Source organism: Mesoplodon bidens (assembly GCF_964165515.1).
Source record: "Mesoplodon bidens genome assembly, contig: HAP1_SCAFFOLD_129, whole genome shotgun sequence".
Lineage (NCBI taxonomy): Eukaryota > Metazoa > Chordata > Mammalia > Artiodactyla > Ziphiidae > Mesoplodon > Mesoplodon bidens.
The window spans coordinates 841702-860737 of record NW_027671294.1 but is presented as its reverse complement, the minus strand read 5'-3'; the positions used below and the strand labels follow the sequence as shown (position 1 = coordinate 860737).

General features: G+C 45.7%; 1 protein-coding gene across 1 annotated transcript in view; it reads left to right on the top strand.

Moving 5' to 3' along the window:
• Nucleotides 1-18741, top strand: part of LOC308611602 (uncharacterized protein) — a gene marked incomplete at its 5' end in the record, with an annotated part of 124748 nt that extends 106007 nt beyond the window's left edge. The window contains 11 exon segments of the mRNA XM_081260322.1: nucleotides 1213-1338; nucleotides 1455-1572; nucleotides 2458-2706; nucleotides 5869-5945; nucleotides 6480-6520; nucleotides 6522-6659; nucleotides 6786-6862; nucleotides 9512-9706; nucleotides 12805-12966; nucleotides 13401-13471; nucleotides 17251-18741. Of these exon segments, the coding sequence (XP_081116448.1) occupies nucleotides 1213-1338; nucleotides 1455-1572; nucleotides 2458-2706; nucleotides 5869-5945; nucleotides 6480-6520; nucleotides 6522-6659; nucleotides 6786-6862; nucleotides 9512-9706; nucleotides 12805-12966; nucleotides 13401-13471; nucleotides 17251-17394 (1398 nt within the window). The 3' untranslated portion in view covers nucleotides 17395-18741.
• Nucleotides 18742-19036: the final 295 nt, after the last annotated feature.

Here is a 19036-nt window from a genome sequence, read left to right as displayed (position 1 = left end):
AGAGATTGTTAGTCCAGCGGGAATTGATGCTTAGCACGTGTCTTGTGGACCACATACAGAAACTCAGCGGTTACCCCACAGTGAACGTAGCTTCAGATGAGTGGTTGAGATTGCACACGCTTGGGAATGAGGTAAGGGCCATGCAGAATTGTTAGGCCTGCTGGCCTGAGGTAAGTAGGATAAACAGATCCCTAGGTAATGACGTTTCTGATGTCTTGCTGACTTATCAGGATGACTTCTTTGAGAGTGCTACCTCATGAAAGACTTCTAGTGAGTCTCTCTGTTTTATTACTGTGTTATGACAAATGGGAGTTAAAACACATCTTGCATTTCTTATGTGCACAGTACATAGATATCTCTGTATTTATTATTTTTTAAATATATATAACAGCTTTATTGAAATGTAATTCATATGCCATGTGATCCACCCATTTAAAGTGCACAGTTCAGTGGTTTTCAGTATATCCGTGACTCTTGTGCAGCCGTCGCCACAGTCCGTTGTAGAGCATTTTTATCATCGTCACCCCCACCAACTTCCCCAGCCCTAGGCAACCACTGATCTACTTTCTCTGTGGGGTTGCCTATTCTGCACATTTTATATAAATGGAATAAAGCAATATGTTGTCCTTTGTGATTGGCGTTTTTCATTCATACGTTATCCATTTATCCTCTGATGAACACTTGGGTTATTTCCACTCTGGGGCTGTTGTGAATAATGCTGCTGTGAACATTCATATACAGGTTTTTGTGTGGACATATGTTTTTTTTTTTTTTTTTTTCTTTTTGCGGTATGCGGGCCTCTCACTGTTGTGGCCTCTCCCGCTGCGGAGCACAGGCTCCGGACGCGCAGGCCCAGCGGCCATGGCTCACGGGCCCAGCCGCTCCGCGGCATATGGGATCCTCCCAGACCGGGGCACGAACCCGTATCCCCTGCATCGGCAGGCGGACTCTCAACCACTGCGCCACCAGGGAGGCCCTGGACATATGTTTTTATGTCCAGGAGTGGAATTGCTGGGTCATATGGTAACTCTATATTTACCTTTTTGAGGAACTGCTAAACTGTTTTCCAAAGCTCCTGTACCATTTTAATCTTTCAGTCTTTGGAGGGAGCTCTCTTGGGTTTCACAAGTAGACTGGAAACTTTGGACAAAATGGTAATAGGAGTTTAGCACCCTGAGTTATGGCATAACCTCTGTTCTCTTTCCTCTGCAGTTTTCAGGAGAGAATGCAGAACGCTTAAAGAAGACATATGGCAAGTTTTGTGGGCAGCACAACCAGTCTGTAAACTACTTCAAAGACCTCTATGCCAAGGATAAGCATTTTCAGGCCTTTGTGAAGGTATCGATGTGAAACGGTGGGGATTTCCCTGTTGTCCAGAGCCTTGTGTCACTGTCAGTTTTGGCTCGAGCCTTCTCCCTTGGGTAGATCCTGACACTTGGTTTACTTCCTTGCAGAAGAAGATGAGCAGTTCAGTCGTACGGAGGCTTGGAATCCCAGAGTGTATATTGCTTGTAACCCAACGGATCACCCAATACCCGGTTTTGTTCCAAAGAATATTGCAGTGTACCAAAGGTGCGTCTCTCTCTGGACTCAGTCTTGTTTGCCAGTGGACTGTTCCGGTCTGTCCAACAGCACTGGAGACCCCGTAGAAGAACTCTTTTACGTCGAGAAGGTCTAAAAGAGAGCTTGTGTTTTATCTGAAAGACAGTTTTCTTGAGTGGAAACATAAAGTGTTATATCAGCAGACTTAGGGTGAATGAGAGCAAGAAGGGACGGAACCACTTAGTGATCCCAGTGAGAGTTCAGTGACCTAGGCAACTTGTCACTTGTCCCTAGACTGGGAGGTGATTCCACCTACAAGTTGTAGAATCACCAGTTTCTCGTTTAATCACTACTTAGTAGTTTCTCTCTCAGCTAATCCTGCTCCTGGGCAGTTACATTAAGGATTAGGTAAAATAAAGACGTAAATAAAAAACTGGTTGCTCCTCTCCCTCCCTAAAAATGTTGGGTTCCTACCACTTTAGAAAGTGGCACATAATTGCATGTCATCTGTATCTTTGAAACATCTAACTTGATTTAAACTCTGACAGAGTGAGGGGTAGGCACGTGCCCTTCGACGTGTTGGCTTCACTCTGCCAGCGTGCCCACAGAGGGAGGACAGTGATGTGGAGCAAGAAGGCAGGGTCCTGGGGCTCCCCTGGTGGCGCAGTGGTTGGGAGTCCGCCTGCCAATGCAGGGGACGCGGGTTTGTGCCCCGGTCCGGGAAGATCCCACATGCCGTGGAGTGGCTGGGCCCATGAGCCATGGCCACTGAGCCTGCATGTCCGGAGCCTGTGCTCCGCAACGGGAGAGGCCACAACAGTGAGAGGCCCGCGTACCGCAAAAAAAAAAAAAAAAAAAAGAAGGCAGGGTGCCCCTCCTTCTGCCCAGTAGAGACAGTTATTCTTTCCTTCTCAGACAGTGAAGTGGAACAGGAAGATCTAGCTCAGTCCCTGGGCCTGGTGAAGGGTGTGATTGGAGCTGTGGACAGCAAAGTGGCGAGTTATGAAAAGAAGGTCCGTCTCAATGAAATTTATACAAAGACAGATAGCAAGTCGATCATGAGAATGAAGAGTGGTCAGGTGTTTGCCAAGGAGGATCTGAAGCGGAAGAAGCTCGTGCGGGATGGGAGCGTGTTTCTGAAGAGCACAACAGGGAGGTTGAAAGGTGAGGCTCACTCTCGTCAGAGTCTTAAGCGTGTGCCAGAGGGCAGCGGGCAGAATCCAGATGTCACCAGGTTGTTCCCAGGGACCCATGTCCAGACGTCACACAGGAGCAGCAGGCATTTAATTGATCTTAATCTTGTATCAGAAAAGACTGGTTTGAGATGGCTTACAAAACCATATAGAATACAGTAAGAGAACGAGGAAATGATGCAGTCAGGGGAAATGAAAAAAAAATTTTTTTTTTAAAGAACAAAGCAAAGGGTAAGATTCATACAAAAAAGCAAGGTGTTAAGGAAGACGTATTTTCCCTATGAAAGAGGGGCAACACATTTGGGGTCAGGGTCTCTGGCAAAACAATTGCTAGGAGGGAAATACCATCAGTTGCACAATTCATAGATTCTCTGAGATTAAATATACATCACTCGTTCCTAAGAGATAGCAGAGGAATTTTCAGCTCCTGAGACCTTAGAGAAACGAAAGTTTAACTCACAGCAACTAGATTTATTATTAAACTTTGTTTTTCATCTTTTATCTTTCTCTAAGCAAAAGAGGTCATAAAAGATACTCACTTTCTGTTTGATTTTAGTTTTTACCTTTTAAATGATCAGCCCCATCAAGTGAAAGAAGTTAGGAGGTTTGTTCATTCATCTGTACATCTGGTTTGTTTGTTTGTTTGTTTTTAATAATTGTTTTCATCGAACCTGTATCCTCTGGGCCTATATGGTAACTCTAACCTCAGCAGTAGCCTTGAGTATACCCAGCCCACCTCCCTGGCCTCGGTGAGCTGAGCACACAAAGCAGCCGAGTGCCATCAGCCCCGCTGACATAAAACTCAGGTGAGTGAAAATGTGTGCTTCTCTCATCGCCGAGGTATAAGTAATGCTATAGGTAGCTGCTCTGGGAGAATTCCCAGGACTCCTTAGCTAGGGTCTCACCATGCTCAGACCACATAGTAAAGAAATCCCAGGCATTCAGCTGCTCTCAAAGGTGAATGTCGCAGGACACCCTGCATGAGAAGTTGGGCTGAGAATGAAGAGACTTGTAAAGAGGTTCTTGCTCTGCAGTATGATGGTTGCCAGAATAGAGAGGCGTGAACTGAGGACAAGAGGAGGGAGCCAGGCAGAAGGGAGGAGGAAGCGTGGAAGCATGGAGCTGAAGGGTCTGGCCCGTCGGGAAGGGTGGGCAGTCGGGGTCTCTGGCAGCAGAGTGAGGCAGGAAATACGGCTGAAGAATCGGCCGGGGGCCAGGTTGGGGTGGGTGCGTGCTCCAGACTAGGGGGCTGACAGGGATGCTGGTGATGGGAGTGAGCGAAGAATGGGCTCAGAATGGAGGGTTTGAGCAGGAAAGGGGTGAGTGAGTTAGAGTGTGTGTAGTTCAGCTGCTAGGGGCAGGGTAGAGGACAGCAGGGGTGCGGAGGTACCAGTGACGGAGACGAGGGCGGTTGTTGTCGCAGGGATCCGGGAAGGGCTCCTCCGGGCAGGGTCATCTCAGAGAGAAGAAATACCCCTTCCTGCCACCAGCCAGCTGTGCCTCTCACTGCTCCATGATGAACTTGAACTGTGCGATCCCTGCAACTCCTTCCTTCCAGCCCTGATGCTCTGTGATGTCCTGAGACCACAGTTGAGGGCTCTGGCCTCACCGCCACTGTGAGGCCGTGTCGGAGGTAGCCTGATGGTAGAGAAGTACCTGCCCTCTCTTGTAAGGATGGATTTCCTAGAGTTGCTGCCAGTGCTGTATTTTCTTTACACAGCAGTTTATTTATTCATTCCCGAAATAAAAACTAATAGATTCCAGCTGTTGGAATAATGTTGTGGTCAAAGCAATGGCAGAACGATAGGTTTTGTGGCCTAAAATGTCTCCAGTGGAGATAAGAGTTTGGTGTTTAGTCATTTTCACCCCCAAGTGAAAATGACTTGTGCCAAGAACAGCCAGTCCTGTGTCGGGTAACCCTTGAAAGGGGTAGGATTGTTTTTCTCTGATCTACTGACGCCGTGATCACGTAAACTTCAGGATTCAATAAAGTTGAAACTTATGTTTTAGAGCTCTTTTTTTTTTTTTTTGGCAGACACCTGAACTATTTAAAAGTAAAGTTTAAGAAAAAAAAAACCTGTCAAAACTAATGGTAGTGCATGGAAAATTACTGTGGTCTAGGCTGAAAAACTAGACCACCCTAGGCATCAGACATCCTTGCTTCTGTTTTTCCTCATAGCTTTGCAATGAATTACACAGAGAGGGCACCCCAGTTTTGGCAGTAGTGGTAGAAAAGGCCAAGAGGGTCCTGCCCACCCAGGAGGTGGCTGCATAAGTCAGCCCGTTGTTTTCCCAGAGATTTGTAGGCTCCCCTTTCCAGAGTGAAGGTGGTACAGAGGGACCTGTTAGGTGTCAGTAGATGGCTCACCTCCAGGGAGGTCCCACTTTGTCCTTAAGGGGATAATGGGAAATGTCACTTCATACTCCTAGAGGATTAGACCAAGAGTTTGTGGCATTCTTTTGATTCCTGGATCCAACTAGAGATGTTAATTTGGCTTTTGTTTTGTCTGAATTGAGAAGAAGAGAAGGCTGTTTCCACGGTGCAGAGGGGTTGAGGTTGACTGTGCTGTGTTGGAGCTGGGAGCGGAGCCACTGTACTCCGTGTACCTGTGACGGCAGCGGGTGTTGTCTAGCCATCCGTGTCCTCTAGGATGTGTGGATGAAGCCTGCCTTTCATTAGACTGAGATATTCTTGTACATCACCTTCTGGCAGCCTTCCTGTCTGCTGTCCCGCGCTTTTTTCCCATTACTGTGATCAGAAGTTGAGAAATACTATGACCTGAGTATTATGACCTGTAGAATATGTTGCTATTTTGCATCTGTTAAAGTCCTGCTTTCCAGCTTTACTCTTAAAGTATTTATTCTTAAAAATCTTGCCTTGTGGGATATATCTTTCCAGCACTGAGTGCTTAAGCCTTCCCAAGACAAGGCTTTGGTGACAAGTCCCATCTTAAAATGCCTCTAAAAATCTAATGACCATATCTGGACCCTGCAGAAATGTCAAGCCCTTGCCTTGGGGGAGTGTAATAATGTGCTGTGCGGGTGTGTTGCTGAGTTTTCCTCTAATGAAGTGCCCTGAAGGTGCTTCACCGTTCAGTGGCCATTGTTCTCTTTTCCCTTCCCCCCTCTACAGAGGTTCAAGCGGTCCTGCTTACTGACGTTTTAGTTTTCCTTCGAGAAAAATACCAGAAATACGTCTTTGCGTCATTGGTAAGCTGAATTGTTTGTCTCTGCTGTTTGTAATTAATAGTATTCAAACGCGTGATGGTAGGTGGTGAGTGTTAACACTGTATTACTGCTCTCCCACCTTCTTAAAATTGGCTCAGGACAGATGCCTCCGAGTCATTTCTTATATACCCTTGCAGTTTTCTGCCCACCTCCCTCCCCACCAATTATTTTTCTGTTCCCTCATAATCCTTTTGAGAGCCTTTAGCATTTGATCTAAAAAGAAATCTGTCACTGGAGTATGTCTCACACATTACGTATTACAAATCTTGCCAATTTATAACATTGCCAACCAGATTCTGTGACGAACCGGAAAGGACTCATCGTGCAGAAAACAGGACTCGAACCTTGATAACCTTAGATTTTCGTTTCCTTTTTGGAAATCTTTTTCTGTTGCATAAAATGTGAGTGAGCCGTATGCTTTTAAAAGGCATCTAGTCTTACCTTAGACGGAGGTTGTTTTAAGAGCTAGAATGTTGTATCCATGTCTTAACGTCTGCGCTCTCCCCCATTTTCCAGGACCAGAAGTCAACGGTGATCTCCCTAAAGAAGCTGATTGTGAGAGGTAGCACACGAGGAGAAAGGTTTGTTCCTAATCAGTATGGGGATGAAAGATCCAGAGATGGTGGAAGTCCACGCCAGCTCCAAAGAGGAGCGGAACAGCTGGATTCAGATCATCCAGGACACGATCAGCACCCTGTGAGTCACACACCCTGGCCCACCCCTGCCTCCTGGTACTTCTGTGGTTTCATAATGGTTGGGCTGCCATCAGACTAATCGACATCTTCAGAATGTGTTGTTTTGTTGTGGTTGTATTGGGAACAGAGATGAAGATGAAGGAATTCCTAGTGAAACTGAGGAAGAAAAGAAGATGTTGGACACCAAAGCTCGGGAGTTAAAAGGTAAAGCTGGTGGAAGCGGTCTGAGGCCCTGTCTGGGGGCGTCTGCAGTCCCATGGAGTCCCCGCTGCTCCTCCATCCCAGAGCCGTCCCGGCAGGCATGTCAACCGAGGAGGGGAATAGCTCCTAACAAAAGAGAGACCAAATCTGAGCTGGCACAGGTCCTGGTGAACAATGGCTGTAGGAATGTGTCTGATACTAGATGGAGGGGATGTTGGGTCTCTCGTCTCGGTATCAGTGTCCTTGGACCCTGGTGACAGTCTTTGTACTTTGTCACAGAAGAATCTGCCAGAATTCATGGTCACATCTAAGATTAAAACAAGGAGAGAAAGGTACTTGCGGGAAAGAATTTTCCAGTTGATCCATTTGTCAGTTACCACCGCCACTGTGCCCTGCGTTCCAAATCCGTCATGAGGTGGTTTGGGGAGAAGTGTGCCTATGGGTTACGTTTGACCACTCTCTGTCAAGGCCCTACTGTTTCATGTAGTCTTGTTGGCATCCCTGCAAGCCCTGTATTGCAGTCCCCACTGTGTAGGTGAGAAAGCTGAGGCCCATGAAGGCCAAGCAAGCCAGGGTCACACACACACAGTTCATGGCAGAGCCAGGGCTGTGCTCCCTGTCTGCTCAACTGCAGGGCGCAGTGCTCATGCCCCTTTGCCGGTGCTTGCTGAGTGTTCTGAAGTAAATACGTGTTGTGCTTTGGGTAGAAGTAAGGCCCAGAGTCAAGTAAATATAGGCGCCCAAGGAGTTTACTTATTACTTCATTCTGTTTCAGTGGGGAGAAAAACAAAAAAAGAGATGGACAGATTTAGACTGGAGCCAGTATCACATTTTTTAATCTCTGCCTGTGATTAGGATGGCAGAGATAAGAACTGCCTTCTTTTCACATGTATGAAGCACCTGGCCAGGCATAACGCTAGGTGCTAGGGGTGCAACAAGCCCTAAAGCACTGTCCCTGCCATCGGGAAACCCACACTCTGGCAAGGGAGATCTATATAAATGACAGGCCATCTAGACCACAGACACATGTAAAGTGTGTAGGACCCATGAATCCTGCCTGTGGTGAGTCTCAGAGAAGATGACACATGAGCTACATCTGAAAAAAATTACCTCACCAGATGAAGAATAGTTAGGTGAAAAGTGAAAAAGGACTTGACGTGTCTGCCAAGGAATGAAGGTTTGGTATGTCTGGAGAGTCAGGGCTGAGTGATGGGAGATTAAGCCAGGAAGCCACCACATCTTGAAAGGCAACAAAGGGAATGATACAATTTCTTTAGCAAAATTTAAACTTAAATTTTTTTAATTGGTATTGACACGAGTTGGGAGAATTGCTTGGGGGGCTGGGGGAGCCCACTGGGAGTGGAAAAGCCAGTTGGGGGACTCTTGGGGTAAGTTTGGTGACAAATGGGCTGGAGGGGGGATGGACGTAAGAAATAAGGAACCACTGTGGTGGGTGGTGGGACAGAGGGAGGAGACAAAACCGCTCCCAGGTTTCCAGCTGGGTAACTGGGGGATGACAATGTTGTTGCCTGAGGAAGAGGCCACAGGCTACCAGGAGGAGGCAAGAGGGGTGGCAAGAAGGGAGAACAGAAGTTTCTGACCTGCGGAGAACAAGGCGTCTAGGTGGAGAGAGCCGCCTGACAGTGGGACTCAGCGGTCTGGTGCTCAAAGAGTGGGTAGGATTTGGGGTGCCTTTTGTGAGTTATCAGCACATAAGAGGTAACTGAAGCCATGGGAGTGACTGAGGTCCCCGAGAGGAAAGCATGTAAAGTATAGAAAGGAGTTTAGGATGGAGCCCAGGGCTGGGGGGTGGGGGGAGCCCAGATACTCATTCATGGCAGGTGGCAGGTCTGGTCTGTAAAGTGCTGGAGTAAGAGTGGTAGGAAGAGAGAACCAGCAGTGTCCTCAAAAGCGGATGGGGAGGGAAACAGTTTTATTTTATTTTATTATTCATTCATTCATTCGTTCATTTTGGGCTGCCTTGGGTCTTCGCTGCTGTACGCAGACTCTCTCTAGTTGTGGCTAGTGGGGGCTTCTCATTGCAGTGGCTTCTCTTGTTGCAGAGTACGGGCTCTAGGCGCGCACAGGCTTCAGTAGTTGTGGCTCACAGGCTGTAGAGCGCAGGCTCAGCAGTTGTGGCACACGGGCTTAGTTGCTCCACGGCATGTGGGATCTTCCCGGACCAGGGCTCGAACCCGTGTCCCCTGCATTGGCAGGCGGATTCTTAACCACTGCACCACCAGGGAAGTCCGGGAAACAGTTTTAAATGGGGGAAGTCATCCATGCTGGAAAAGATGAAATGAAAGACTTCACTGGATTCAGCAGTGAAGGGTAACCTTGGAAAGAGCAGATGCAGAGTGATGGGCAGAAGCCAGAGAAGTGTGTGGGTTGAGAAATAAACAGGAGGCAGGAGAATGGAACAGAAAGTTCGTTATGTCAGAAATTCTGGTATTTGCCTAGAAAGACCCAGAATAGTTTTCCAGGTAGACATTACAGATCAGAAGCTTGATACTGCCTTCATGATGAAAAAGAAAGTGGGGCAAGCTATGTTCCTTGTGGTTCCGTGCATTACCACAAGGTGGTGCTCATGTCTTAGTCATCTCATCATAGTGAACAGTCAAGTCACCAGATCTCTTCTCTGTGCACCTGCAGAACAACTTCAGCAAAAGGACCAGCAGATCCTACTCTTACTGGAAGAGAAGGAGATGATTTTCCGGGACACGACTGAGTGCAGCACTCCCTTGCCAGAGGATTGCTCCCCAACTCAAAGCTCTAGGATCCTCTTCCGATCCAACACAGAAGAGGCTCTCAAAGGAGGGCCTTTAATGAAAAGTGCCATAAATGAGGGTAATTTACATTCAGCATCGCCCCCCTCTTTGTCTCCTCCCACAGTGGTTTACACACTAATATTATCTACCAGTTTGTACTCTTTTATTGTAAAATAAATCACAAATACAGAACACAACCCAATACGTATTTCACGTTAGTAAATTAGCATCAGGTGGACATCCTTGTAACTACTACCCAGGTCAAGAAATAAAATGTGGCCAGACCCCTAAAAGCCCTTCCACATGTCCTGTCCCCATCAGAGCTCTCTCCCTCCCTCCCGAAAGTATATTGTGACTTTTATAGTAATCGCTTCGGTTTCTTTATGGCCAAGTGCCTGTTCATAGACCCTGTGGTTCAGTTGTATTCATGGTTTTTGATATGCCTTTTAGGATTCTTTATTTACAGTCCTCCACCCACCCCACCATCCCTTTCTTTTCCACACAAATTATCCTTGAGCTTTGACCTGTGGGTTTCTCTTTTTGGGTTTTATTCACACAGGGGTTCTGTTCTTCTGCCCTCCATTTCCTTTAGATTCTCTGCTGGACTTGGAGGCTCAGTTGCTCAGACATAATCCCTTTGGCAAGCTGTGTTACCGTAGTGTTGTGCTCTTTCATCTGGGGACACAAAATGTCTAGTTGTATTCTTTATTTTGTAACATATAGGGAAAACAAGATAAAAGGATAAATGCTTGATTTTTTTTCCCCCGTTATTTACCAGTTTTCAAAGTAGTCGATTTATGGTCATTCTCTGAAAGTGACCAGTACTTTTAATATATTATTATAGACTCATGAATTAAATATGTCTGATGCGCTTCAAGTCGTTACAGTTCTTATCCTTATTAAAAGTTAAAGAGGTCCTCTCTTTGCCAAGGAGCACCTCTATGTGGGGCCTCTGAGTCCTTTTGGCGTGACCCCAGCAGTCTTTGAGAGCTGCTTTGCTGTTTGGTATGTTAAGATGTTCCAGGCTCATCTTGTTTTCTGCCCATACCTGGAATTAGCCATCTTTCTGAGAAGCTCTGGTTTCTTTCAGTGGGAAATGGTGTTTCAAGACCACTGTCTAGGCGCTAGGGGTGGTTATTGCTGCTGGGGTTTTCATCGTTACTAGGTTGGGCCTTTTCAGTGGGCCGCTTTGGGGGAAATATACTTGTGTGTGTGCGTGAGGGGATGGGGTAATGAATTCACACTGATACATATTTAATTCAAATTGTGGACTACAGGGCTTAATCTCTTCTATATTACATCTGTATCTCTTTTCTTCCACATTGTGAATCCTCATTCTCAAGGATACATCGTAGAAATAAAATAGCCTGTATTTCCCCTAACATCCACATCAGAATAACAGTACTAATACTACTGTCACTAAATAGGACTCTCTTACGCTATCCCCATTCCCTCCCCCCTTTTTTATTTACCAGTTGTACTCTGTCTATACTGTCAGCTTACAACCACTGTATACGGCACTCTCCCCTTTTTAGACCCAACCTGTAGTCTTCATTCTGCAAGAACCACCACCAGTTTTTATCAGTGTCTCTCCAGTCATTTTGGATGTCTAAAGCTTATTCTTCAGTAGATGTCTCAGGAAAGGTTCATGAGGATAATATACCGAGTCCTTGCATACTGGTAATAATTTGTGCCCTTTATACTTGAAAATCTGTTCTGCTGGATATAAAATCCTTGGTTCATGTTCTCTTCCTCTGAGTATCTTAATTCTCGAATGTTATTTATTTTTTTCTGACGTAAAGCATTGCTGGCAGAGTCTGGCCGTAATTTGATTTTCCCCATGTAAGTCGCGTGCTCTTTGCCTAGACGCCCAAAGGATTTTTCTCCCCTAAATCCGAGTAGTTTTACCAGAATATGCCTTGGTGTTGGTTATTCTGGAATGATGTTCTTGGGTTCACAGTGTTCCATTTTGACATATAGTTTCAGATTTTTCAGATTTCAGAGATGTATTCTTATAGTTTTTCATATTTTTCCTACACCCTTGCTTTGATTTTCTTCTTCAAGAACTCCCACTATCCATATGTTGGATCATCTTTGCCTGTCTTCAATACTTCTTGCTTTCCCATAGTACTTTTTATAGCTTCATCTTTTTAATGTTTAAATATCCTTTCACCATCTATTAAGTCCTTTTCTTTTGGGTTTATTTGCTCTCATATTCTAGTTGTTTTCATTTCTTAAAGGGATACCTTTTTTCCTTTCATTTCCACTTGAGTTTTGCCACCTCCTTTCTGTGTTTTCTGATTCTGACTTAGGTTCTTTCATGTCTTGTGTCATTTTATTTTATTAGCTCACTTATTTTATGGACATGTCCTTCTGATATGCTTTTATTATATGTAGGGAAGTTATGCCCCTTGTTCTTTCTCTCTCTCTGCCTTTTCTTAACTTTGTGTGGGATTTGACTTTGATGTTTTTCTGTTGCTCATTTTTGCATGAAATACATTTCCTACATTTTTAGGCTCAGATAGCTTTTTTGCTTCATCGGACTCTTCTATTGTTTTCATGTAGTGTTTTTAGAAAATAACAATGGCTTGTCTTAGGAGATTCCCTGCCTGTTTCCTCCCTTATTCCATCTGGACCTTCTTTTTCCTTTATCTCTGTTGCTTCTCTGCCACTCAATTTTTATTCCACTTTCAGCACTTTCTCCTTTCTGTGGGACACTGCTGCTCTAGAAGAGAACCCTAGCTGGTTGGATTTGAGAATTCAGATGCTTAGACTGCTCTAGCCCCTTGACCTCCCTATGGGAGGGGCAAAAAGCCTGCCAGTTTGAACTGCAGTTCTCAAATTGGCTCATCTTACTTCCTAGGGAATTCCTTTTGGCTGCTTTGGATCTGACTCCAGGGGCCATGCTCCTTCCAATAAATTACTCTGCCTTCCCTGTACCCTTTTAAATCTCCTGGGTCTCATGTGAATAAGGCTGAAGAGCTAATCTCTGCATTTCCATTAGAATCCAACTAACGCATGTATCCTGAGCTGAGAGCTTTCTCTGAGCAAAGGAAGTCACGTAGTCACTTTGGAATTTTCTGTTCATCTTCCCTGTACATATAGTGTATTACCATGAGATTTTCTTTTTCCCATTAAAAGAGGAGATGTCAGTTTTGCATGTTTCCTTTCTTCCAGTGAAGATCCTTCAGGGTTTGGTTAGTGGAAGCCTGGGAGGCACACTTGGGCAGGCTGTCAGCAGCCCTGTTGAACAAGAAGGCATGGTAGGCCCCGTTTCCTTGCCCCAGAGAGCAGAGACCTTTAGAGGATTTGAGAGCCATCAGATGAATGCTTCAAAAGGTCAGTGGTTTTGAACTCATGTGTTCTTGTGGGAAATCCTTAACTATCACAACTAAAAATGATCTGTACTCTGGTAGCTCCATCTCCTCTGTCCCAATCAGTCAGTAAATGTTTTAGTGAGATCCTAGTAAGTATCTAGCTGCTAAAACACTCAGGAACCGCTATGAATGTCATGTTCATTTTCAGTAATAAAAGAGGTTTTCCTGAGATCTCAGCTAAGCTATAGCCAAAGGGGGGTAATAACACTTGTTTTTCCTTTCTGCTTCTAGTTCTTCTGCATCAGTAAAATTATTAATAATCAGTCACTTAGCTGCCATTGGCATTAATAGGATTCAGAAATATTCTGTCCCTAAGCTATGTATATAGTATTTCCTTGGCTAATCTGTTTTACAACTGCAAAAAAAAAAAAACCCAAAAAAACCTTGTTTGTTTAGGAGGTGAGAAGGAAGAGGGAGATGATGGCCAAGATCTTAGGAGAACAGAATCGGATAGTGGTCTGAAAAAGGTATTTCTTTCTAAAATACACTCCCTAAGTCCTCCCTGACACTTCCTCTAAATTCATAGTCTTTGAAATTAGCCTACTTTGGTTTTGTTTTGGACGCCCAATTTGCCGTTTTGATTTCCTGTTTTATCTTAAGAGGAAAGCACATCTCTAAGCAAACAGTACAATTCAGAGCCCCACGTTCTTGGCCGTAGGGCCTGTCTCCAGACACCACGTCTACGTGCACAGCTCTGCCGCGGCCGTGGCTGGACCAGTTTCATTGAGAGGCTTGTTTAAATGCACACACCCACCTGAACTCTTTGCAAGGCTTCAGTAACAATTCAGCCTCAAATCTTCACTGCCCTGCAGTGAGAAGCTACTGTAGAAAAGAACAAAAACGGGGAAGTTGCAGCATAACTCAGACACACGCTGAATATCATTCTTGCCTCAGAGTCTTCGTTGTTTTTGGGTTTTTTTGCGGCACGTGGGCCTCTCACTGTCGTGGCCTCTCTCGCTGCGGAGCACAGGCTCCGGACGCGCAGGCTCCGTGGCCATGGCGCACGGGCCCAGCCGCCCCGCGGCATGTGGGATCCTCCCAGACCGGGGCACGAACCCGCGTCCCCTGCATCGGCAGGCGGACTCCCAACCACTGCGCCACCAGGGAAGCCCCGTTGTTTTTAAATGCACTTTTTTTGTTTGTTTTATAGGGTGGTAATGCTAAGCTGGTATTTATGCTTAAAAGAAACAGGTAAGAACATTATGAGCTATTTAAAAGAATATGATTTTGTTATAATTGCTAGGTTAGGAATACTCATTTCTGTTTTGCCATGATGAACAAGCTGGGCTCCTGGCTGATCTGTGCAGTTGCGTTTCCTTTCCCTGGCCCCAGGGCCTCGTCTTGCCCTTTTGCCAGAGTACTGCCTCTGCTTCTCTGTCCTTGAGAAGCCCCTTGCTTTCTCTAAACGTGGGCCATGAAGCTCCCATGGTGATTTCTTTCCATCTACGCACACTGAGTAGAATTTGTAGCCACCTTTGCTGTAACACAAGCCTGGCACCAAAAGCCACAGTCTGGAACGTGGCAAATTAACTTGTGGGTAAAGTTTTGCATAATAATTTCTTATCCTGCAACTCAGCTTGAGTTTTCTTCTTCGAGCACTGCTTTTCGCTCTGTGTCACTCTAGAAGTAGCCTTGTCACCTCCTAGCGAGAGATCAGGTCCCCATGCAAGTCCTTCACCTGCCTTCCGCTGAGCTCCGCTGACCCTGCAGGATAACCCACGCCTTTCACTGTTTCCCCATCTCCTTGGGTCCCTCTTAGGAAATCCTCCTCAAGGTTACTACTGTCTCCAAACCTAGTTGACTCCAAGCGTGTGACTGTGTCAGCAGGCTGGAATTGGACACAGGACAGTGGGGTGCTAGGGTGTACCTCTCAGGGTGTTCTCTGTGTTTCTTCCTGCTTTTAATAGAATACCTTAAATCCCTGAGGAGCTTTCTTTTGAAATTTCAGGTTAAGGAAATCTTTCCTTTTTTCCCTAAAACACAGAAGGGTGTTTGTTGTCTTCTGTTTGTTGGCATGTTAGTCTACACGCCGACATCGTAACCCCCTTCAGCGTGTCCATCCTTGAATGAAGTAAACCTGCTCCCACACAGGCTGCTGTGCTCTGGTGCTGCTTAAAAAGTAGCCCTTAGTTGATTTTTTCACCTGGCAACTTTCCCCTCATATTTAGTGAGAAGAGTCAGATAAGAGACAGTACAAGACCAGTGGTTTTCAGGCATTCCAGCATGGATGATACACTACAGATGCTCAGCCAGAGTCAGCTGGTCTGCTGTGACTTCTCCCTCTCGCTGTTAATTAAGAATAAAGTGAAATGAGGGGCAAATCGTATTCTCAGAAGAGCTAAGCCTGATAATTAAGTTTTTGTGTTTTAAATATTATAAAAGGAATACATGTTTGTGGTAGAAGATTTGGAAAACATCCAATAATGTAAAAAAGAAAAAAAATAAGTAAACATAGTACCACTGAGAAATAGCTACTATTAAATGTTTGGTGTTCATATTTCCAGCCTTTTCTTATACAGGACATGTATTTTATGTGTGAGTGTGAATTGCATAAACATAGTTTTATACAATTTGTTTCACTACTCCCTGGAGCTTCATATCCTGCTTTTTTTCTCTTAACACACCAGAAGTGTTTCCCCAGGGCATATTTGTACAAAACATGCTAATTAGGCTTCCCTGGTGGCGCAGTGGTTGAGAATCCGCCTGCCGATGCAGGGGACACACGGGTTCGTGCACCGGTCTGGGAAGATGCCACATGCCGCGGAGCAGCTAGGCCCGTGAGCCATGGCCGCTGAGCCTGCGCGTCCGGAGCCTGTGCTCCGCAACGGGAGAGGCCACAACAGTGAGAGGCCCGCATACCGCAAACAAACAAACAACAAAAAAACCCATGCTAATTAACAGCTGCATATTATTATGTTATGTGCCATAATTTATTTAATCTTTCCAGTGGTTCTTTCTCTACTGTTTTGCTTTTTAAATGATGCAGCCAAGAGCATCCTCATACTTTTTTTTGCACGGCTCTGATTATTTCCTCAGCATGTCATCCGCTCTCTAGAAAGGTTATACAGCGTTCTTCCCTGTCAGTACAAGAGTATCCATTCTCATACTTTCACCAACACTGGGAATTATTTTTTAATTGACATTTTGTTGATAAGTTCAAGCGGTTATTTATTTTTGCATTCTTCTGATTTCAAATAAGGTTGAATCATTTTTAATATGTTACATAATTGGCCATTTGTATTTCTTCTTTTGTAAATTGCTGGTTTAGGTTCTGTGCCTGTTTTTCTACTAGAATATTCATTATTATATTGATCTACAAGAGCCTTTTTTAAATTAAAGGGGTTTTTTTTGCCTTGTTCTGTTCACTGTTTCCTTTGCCTTTTTATTATACATTTTTACATAGTAAAAGTTGAAATTGTGTGTGTGTGTGTGTGTGTGTGGTTTCTTCCATTGTTTCTGTCTCTGAAAAGCCTTCCCTGTTTCAAGATCAGAAAACATTCTCACATTTTCTTACAGCTCTTTTACAGTTCTTTTCTACACTTAACATTTCAATCCATTTGAATGTTTTTTTCTGTGGATCCCAACTTAATTTTTTCCAAAGATTTAGCCAGTTTTTTCAGAACAATTCACTGAATATTCTTTCCTTCTCCATTGACTAGAAATGCTCTTTGTATCATATACTAATGCTGCGGTTTGCTTCTGGGCTTTCTGTTTTGTTACATGGGTGTGTGTGCCATTTTTGTGCCTGTCATTTTAAATAATTGGAGCTTTGTAATACCTTTCACTGTGTGCTGACTTCCCTCCTACATACACAGTTACTTCGTCTGAGAGAGGTGTTGCTGACCCCCAGACACACTGGGAAGCTGAAGCTCGGGATTCATGACCTGCCTGCCGCCACAGGGCGTGCTATCAAATCACACTGCACCAGGTCTGAGTCCTTCTCATTAGGATTGCTCTCTCCCTTCTGTGTGGGAGGTTGAAGAGAAATCCCTATTTCCAGGCCTGTTTATAAACAGCAAGCCTAGTGTTTCTGTAAAGTTTAAGGAGCTGTAGACACGGAGGACATCACTGATGACCTCGTGCACTACGTCACCTGGAGGCCCGGCTGGCGGATGTCATTGCCCACCAGCCCGGCATCTGTTTGCATCCCAGAAGACTTGTGTTTGGGGAGGAAAGAACAGAATTTACCAGTGAAAAGAGCAGTTTTTCTGAATTTCTTTTTCTGCCTTGGTTTCCTTTTTTCCAGATGGCCCTGCATCTGAAGTACCCGCAGAGGGGGAGGAGATCTTCTGCTGACCCCGTTCCTCTCCGAGGCAGCCGCTCCTGCCCCGCCACAGTTGCAGCCCCAACCCCTACTGTCCTGTGCCTTTATTTGGAGAGTGGGTGTTAGTGTGTAGGGTTTATAACTAGGCCCCGCCTTAAATAAAAGGTAGCGCCGTAACCTTAGGGGCCAGAACTCCATCCCGAAGGTACCGTTCACAGAAGTACTTTATATTTCATCCATTGGTCACAAAGTTCTTTTTCCATAACCGGTTCTTTCTCCCCAAGGATTTGGTATCGGCCTTGGAGCTGCAGTTGTTGATACAGCGTTGATGGGGGGGGGAGGGGGGCAGTTGTGCCCAGAGGACAGCTAAGCCCAGGGACTGGGGTGGGAGCGTGTTGAGAGAAACGGTCCTGGTGAGTGGGCTTCAGCAGCCATGAAGAGGGTGGCTTGGAGGGGACCCCCGACACTGCCAAGGGGTGTGGACACACTTGGAATGTGGAAGCCCAGAAAGAACCCTTCCAATTCCACGGTGGCAGCGGTTGAGGGATGTGTGCCTTGCCTTCCTGCAGTCGGACAGTGTGGCACACACACCTGTGGTCCTGGGGTCACGGCCCCACCTGGTGCTGTTGCTCCGATTGACCCTTGGAGACAAGGAAAGGGGCAAAGAGATTGTTTTGGTTCGGTTCTTCATTTTCTTTTTCTTTCCATGTAGCGTAACATTCCTAGTTAACCGGAGCTTTGGGATCTACTGCCTGCTGGCCAGGTTTTAAAGTGAAAAGTCTTTTAGTGCTGCCGTAAGAGGGAAAAAAACAAAGGCTTCTTTCCATGTATCAATCGGATTTAATTTGTCAAAAGCTCGACAGGCCTTGAGCGAGTTCTCCATCTTGCTAAGGTTTAAAGACAGGCAGACCCAGCTGGCTAAAGTCTCTCCTGCCGCAGACGGTGACAGCCTGCTCCACACACCCAGGCTGAACCCAGTCTCTGCTCACTCCAGTGTTCACCCTGCTTGAATGCCTCTGCTTTTTGTGACCACCTGCCAGGATGGGCAGCTCCAGAGCACTGACAGGGGCCTGCCCGGTCCGCTGGCCCACGGTCGCGGTTTAGCCTGAGGTTTCTGGTGTGTCACCCCGCCGGGCGCGCAGGGGACACCAGGACATGTAGGAGGGTGATTACCATGCGCCTTATACCTCTGCTCTCGTCTGTTGTTCTCAAATGCTAAATGAATGTTTCTGTGCTGAATCCTATTAGATAAGAAGGGGTTAAAACCCAGATGCTGTATATTAATTTGTAATTATGTATAAAGTGAAGCAGTTTTAAACTGTAAAGATTTTTTCAGCGTGTTTTCTGGAATTCTGCCACAACGTACTGGCTTTGTATTTTATTTATCTTCCTTTCTGGTTAGCGGCTTCCGACCCTTGTAAAGTCCCCCTCCACCCTTTCAAAAAAAAATAATAAATGTCCTTTGAGTCTCGATGGTGACTGTGTTGTATTCCTGTCCCTGTGGGCTTCCTGAAGTGAAGGCTTCCAGGATACTCTGGGTTCCTGGTGAAGGGGCACCCCCTACCCAGCTCTAAGGGACCCTTCTCCCCAGTGAAACCTTATTTCTGTACCTGCAGGAACAGGACTCAGGAGGACAGCCCCGGAGCACAAAGCAGCTCCCGGGGAACTCAAGTCCCCTGGAGCTAGACCCTAACCCGGGGGCACCAAGAGTCAGAACCATTTCCAGTCAAATCAGCGCGGTAAGAAACGTCCCTGCTATAGATTCTAC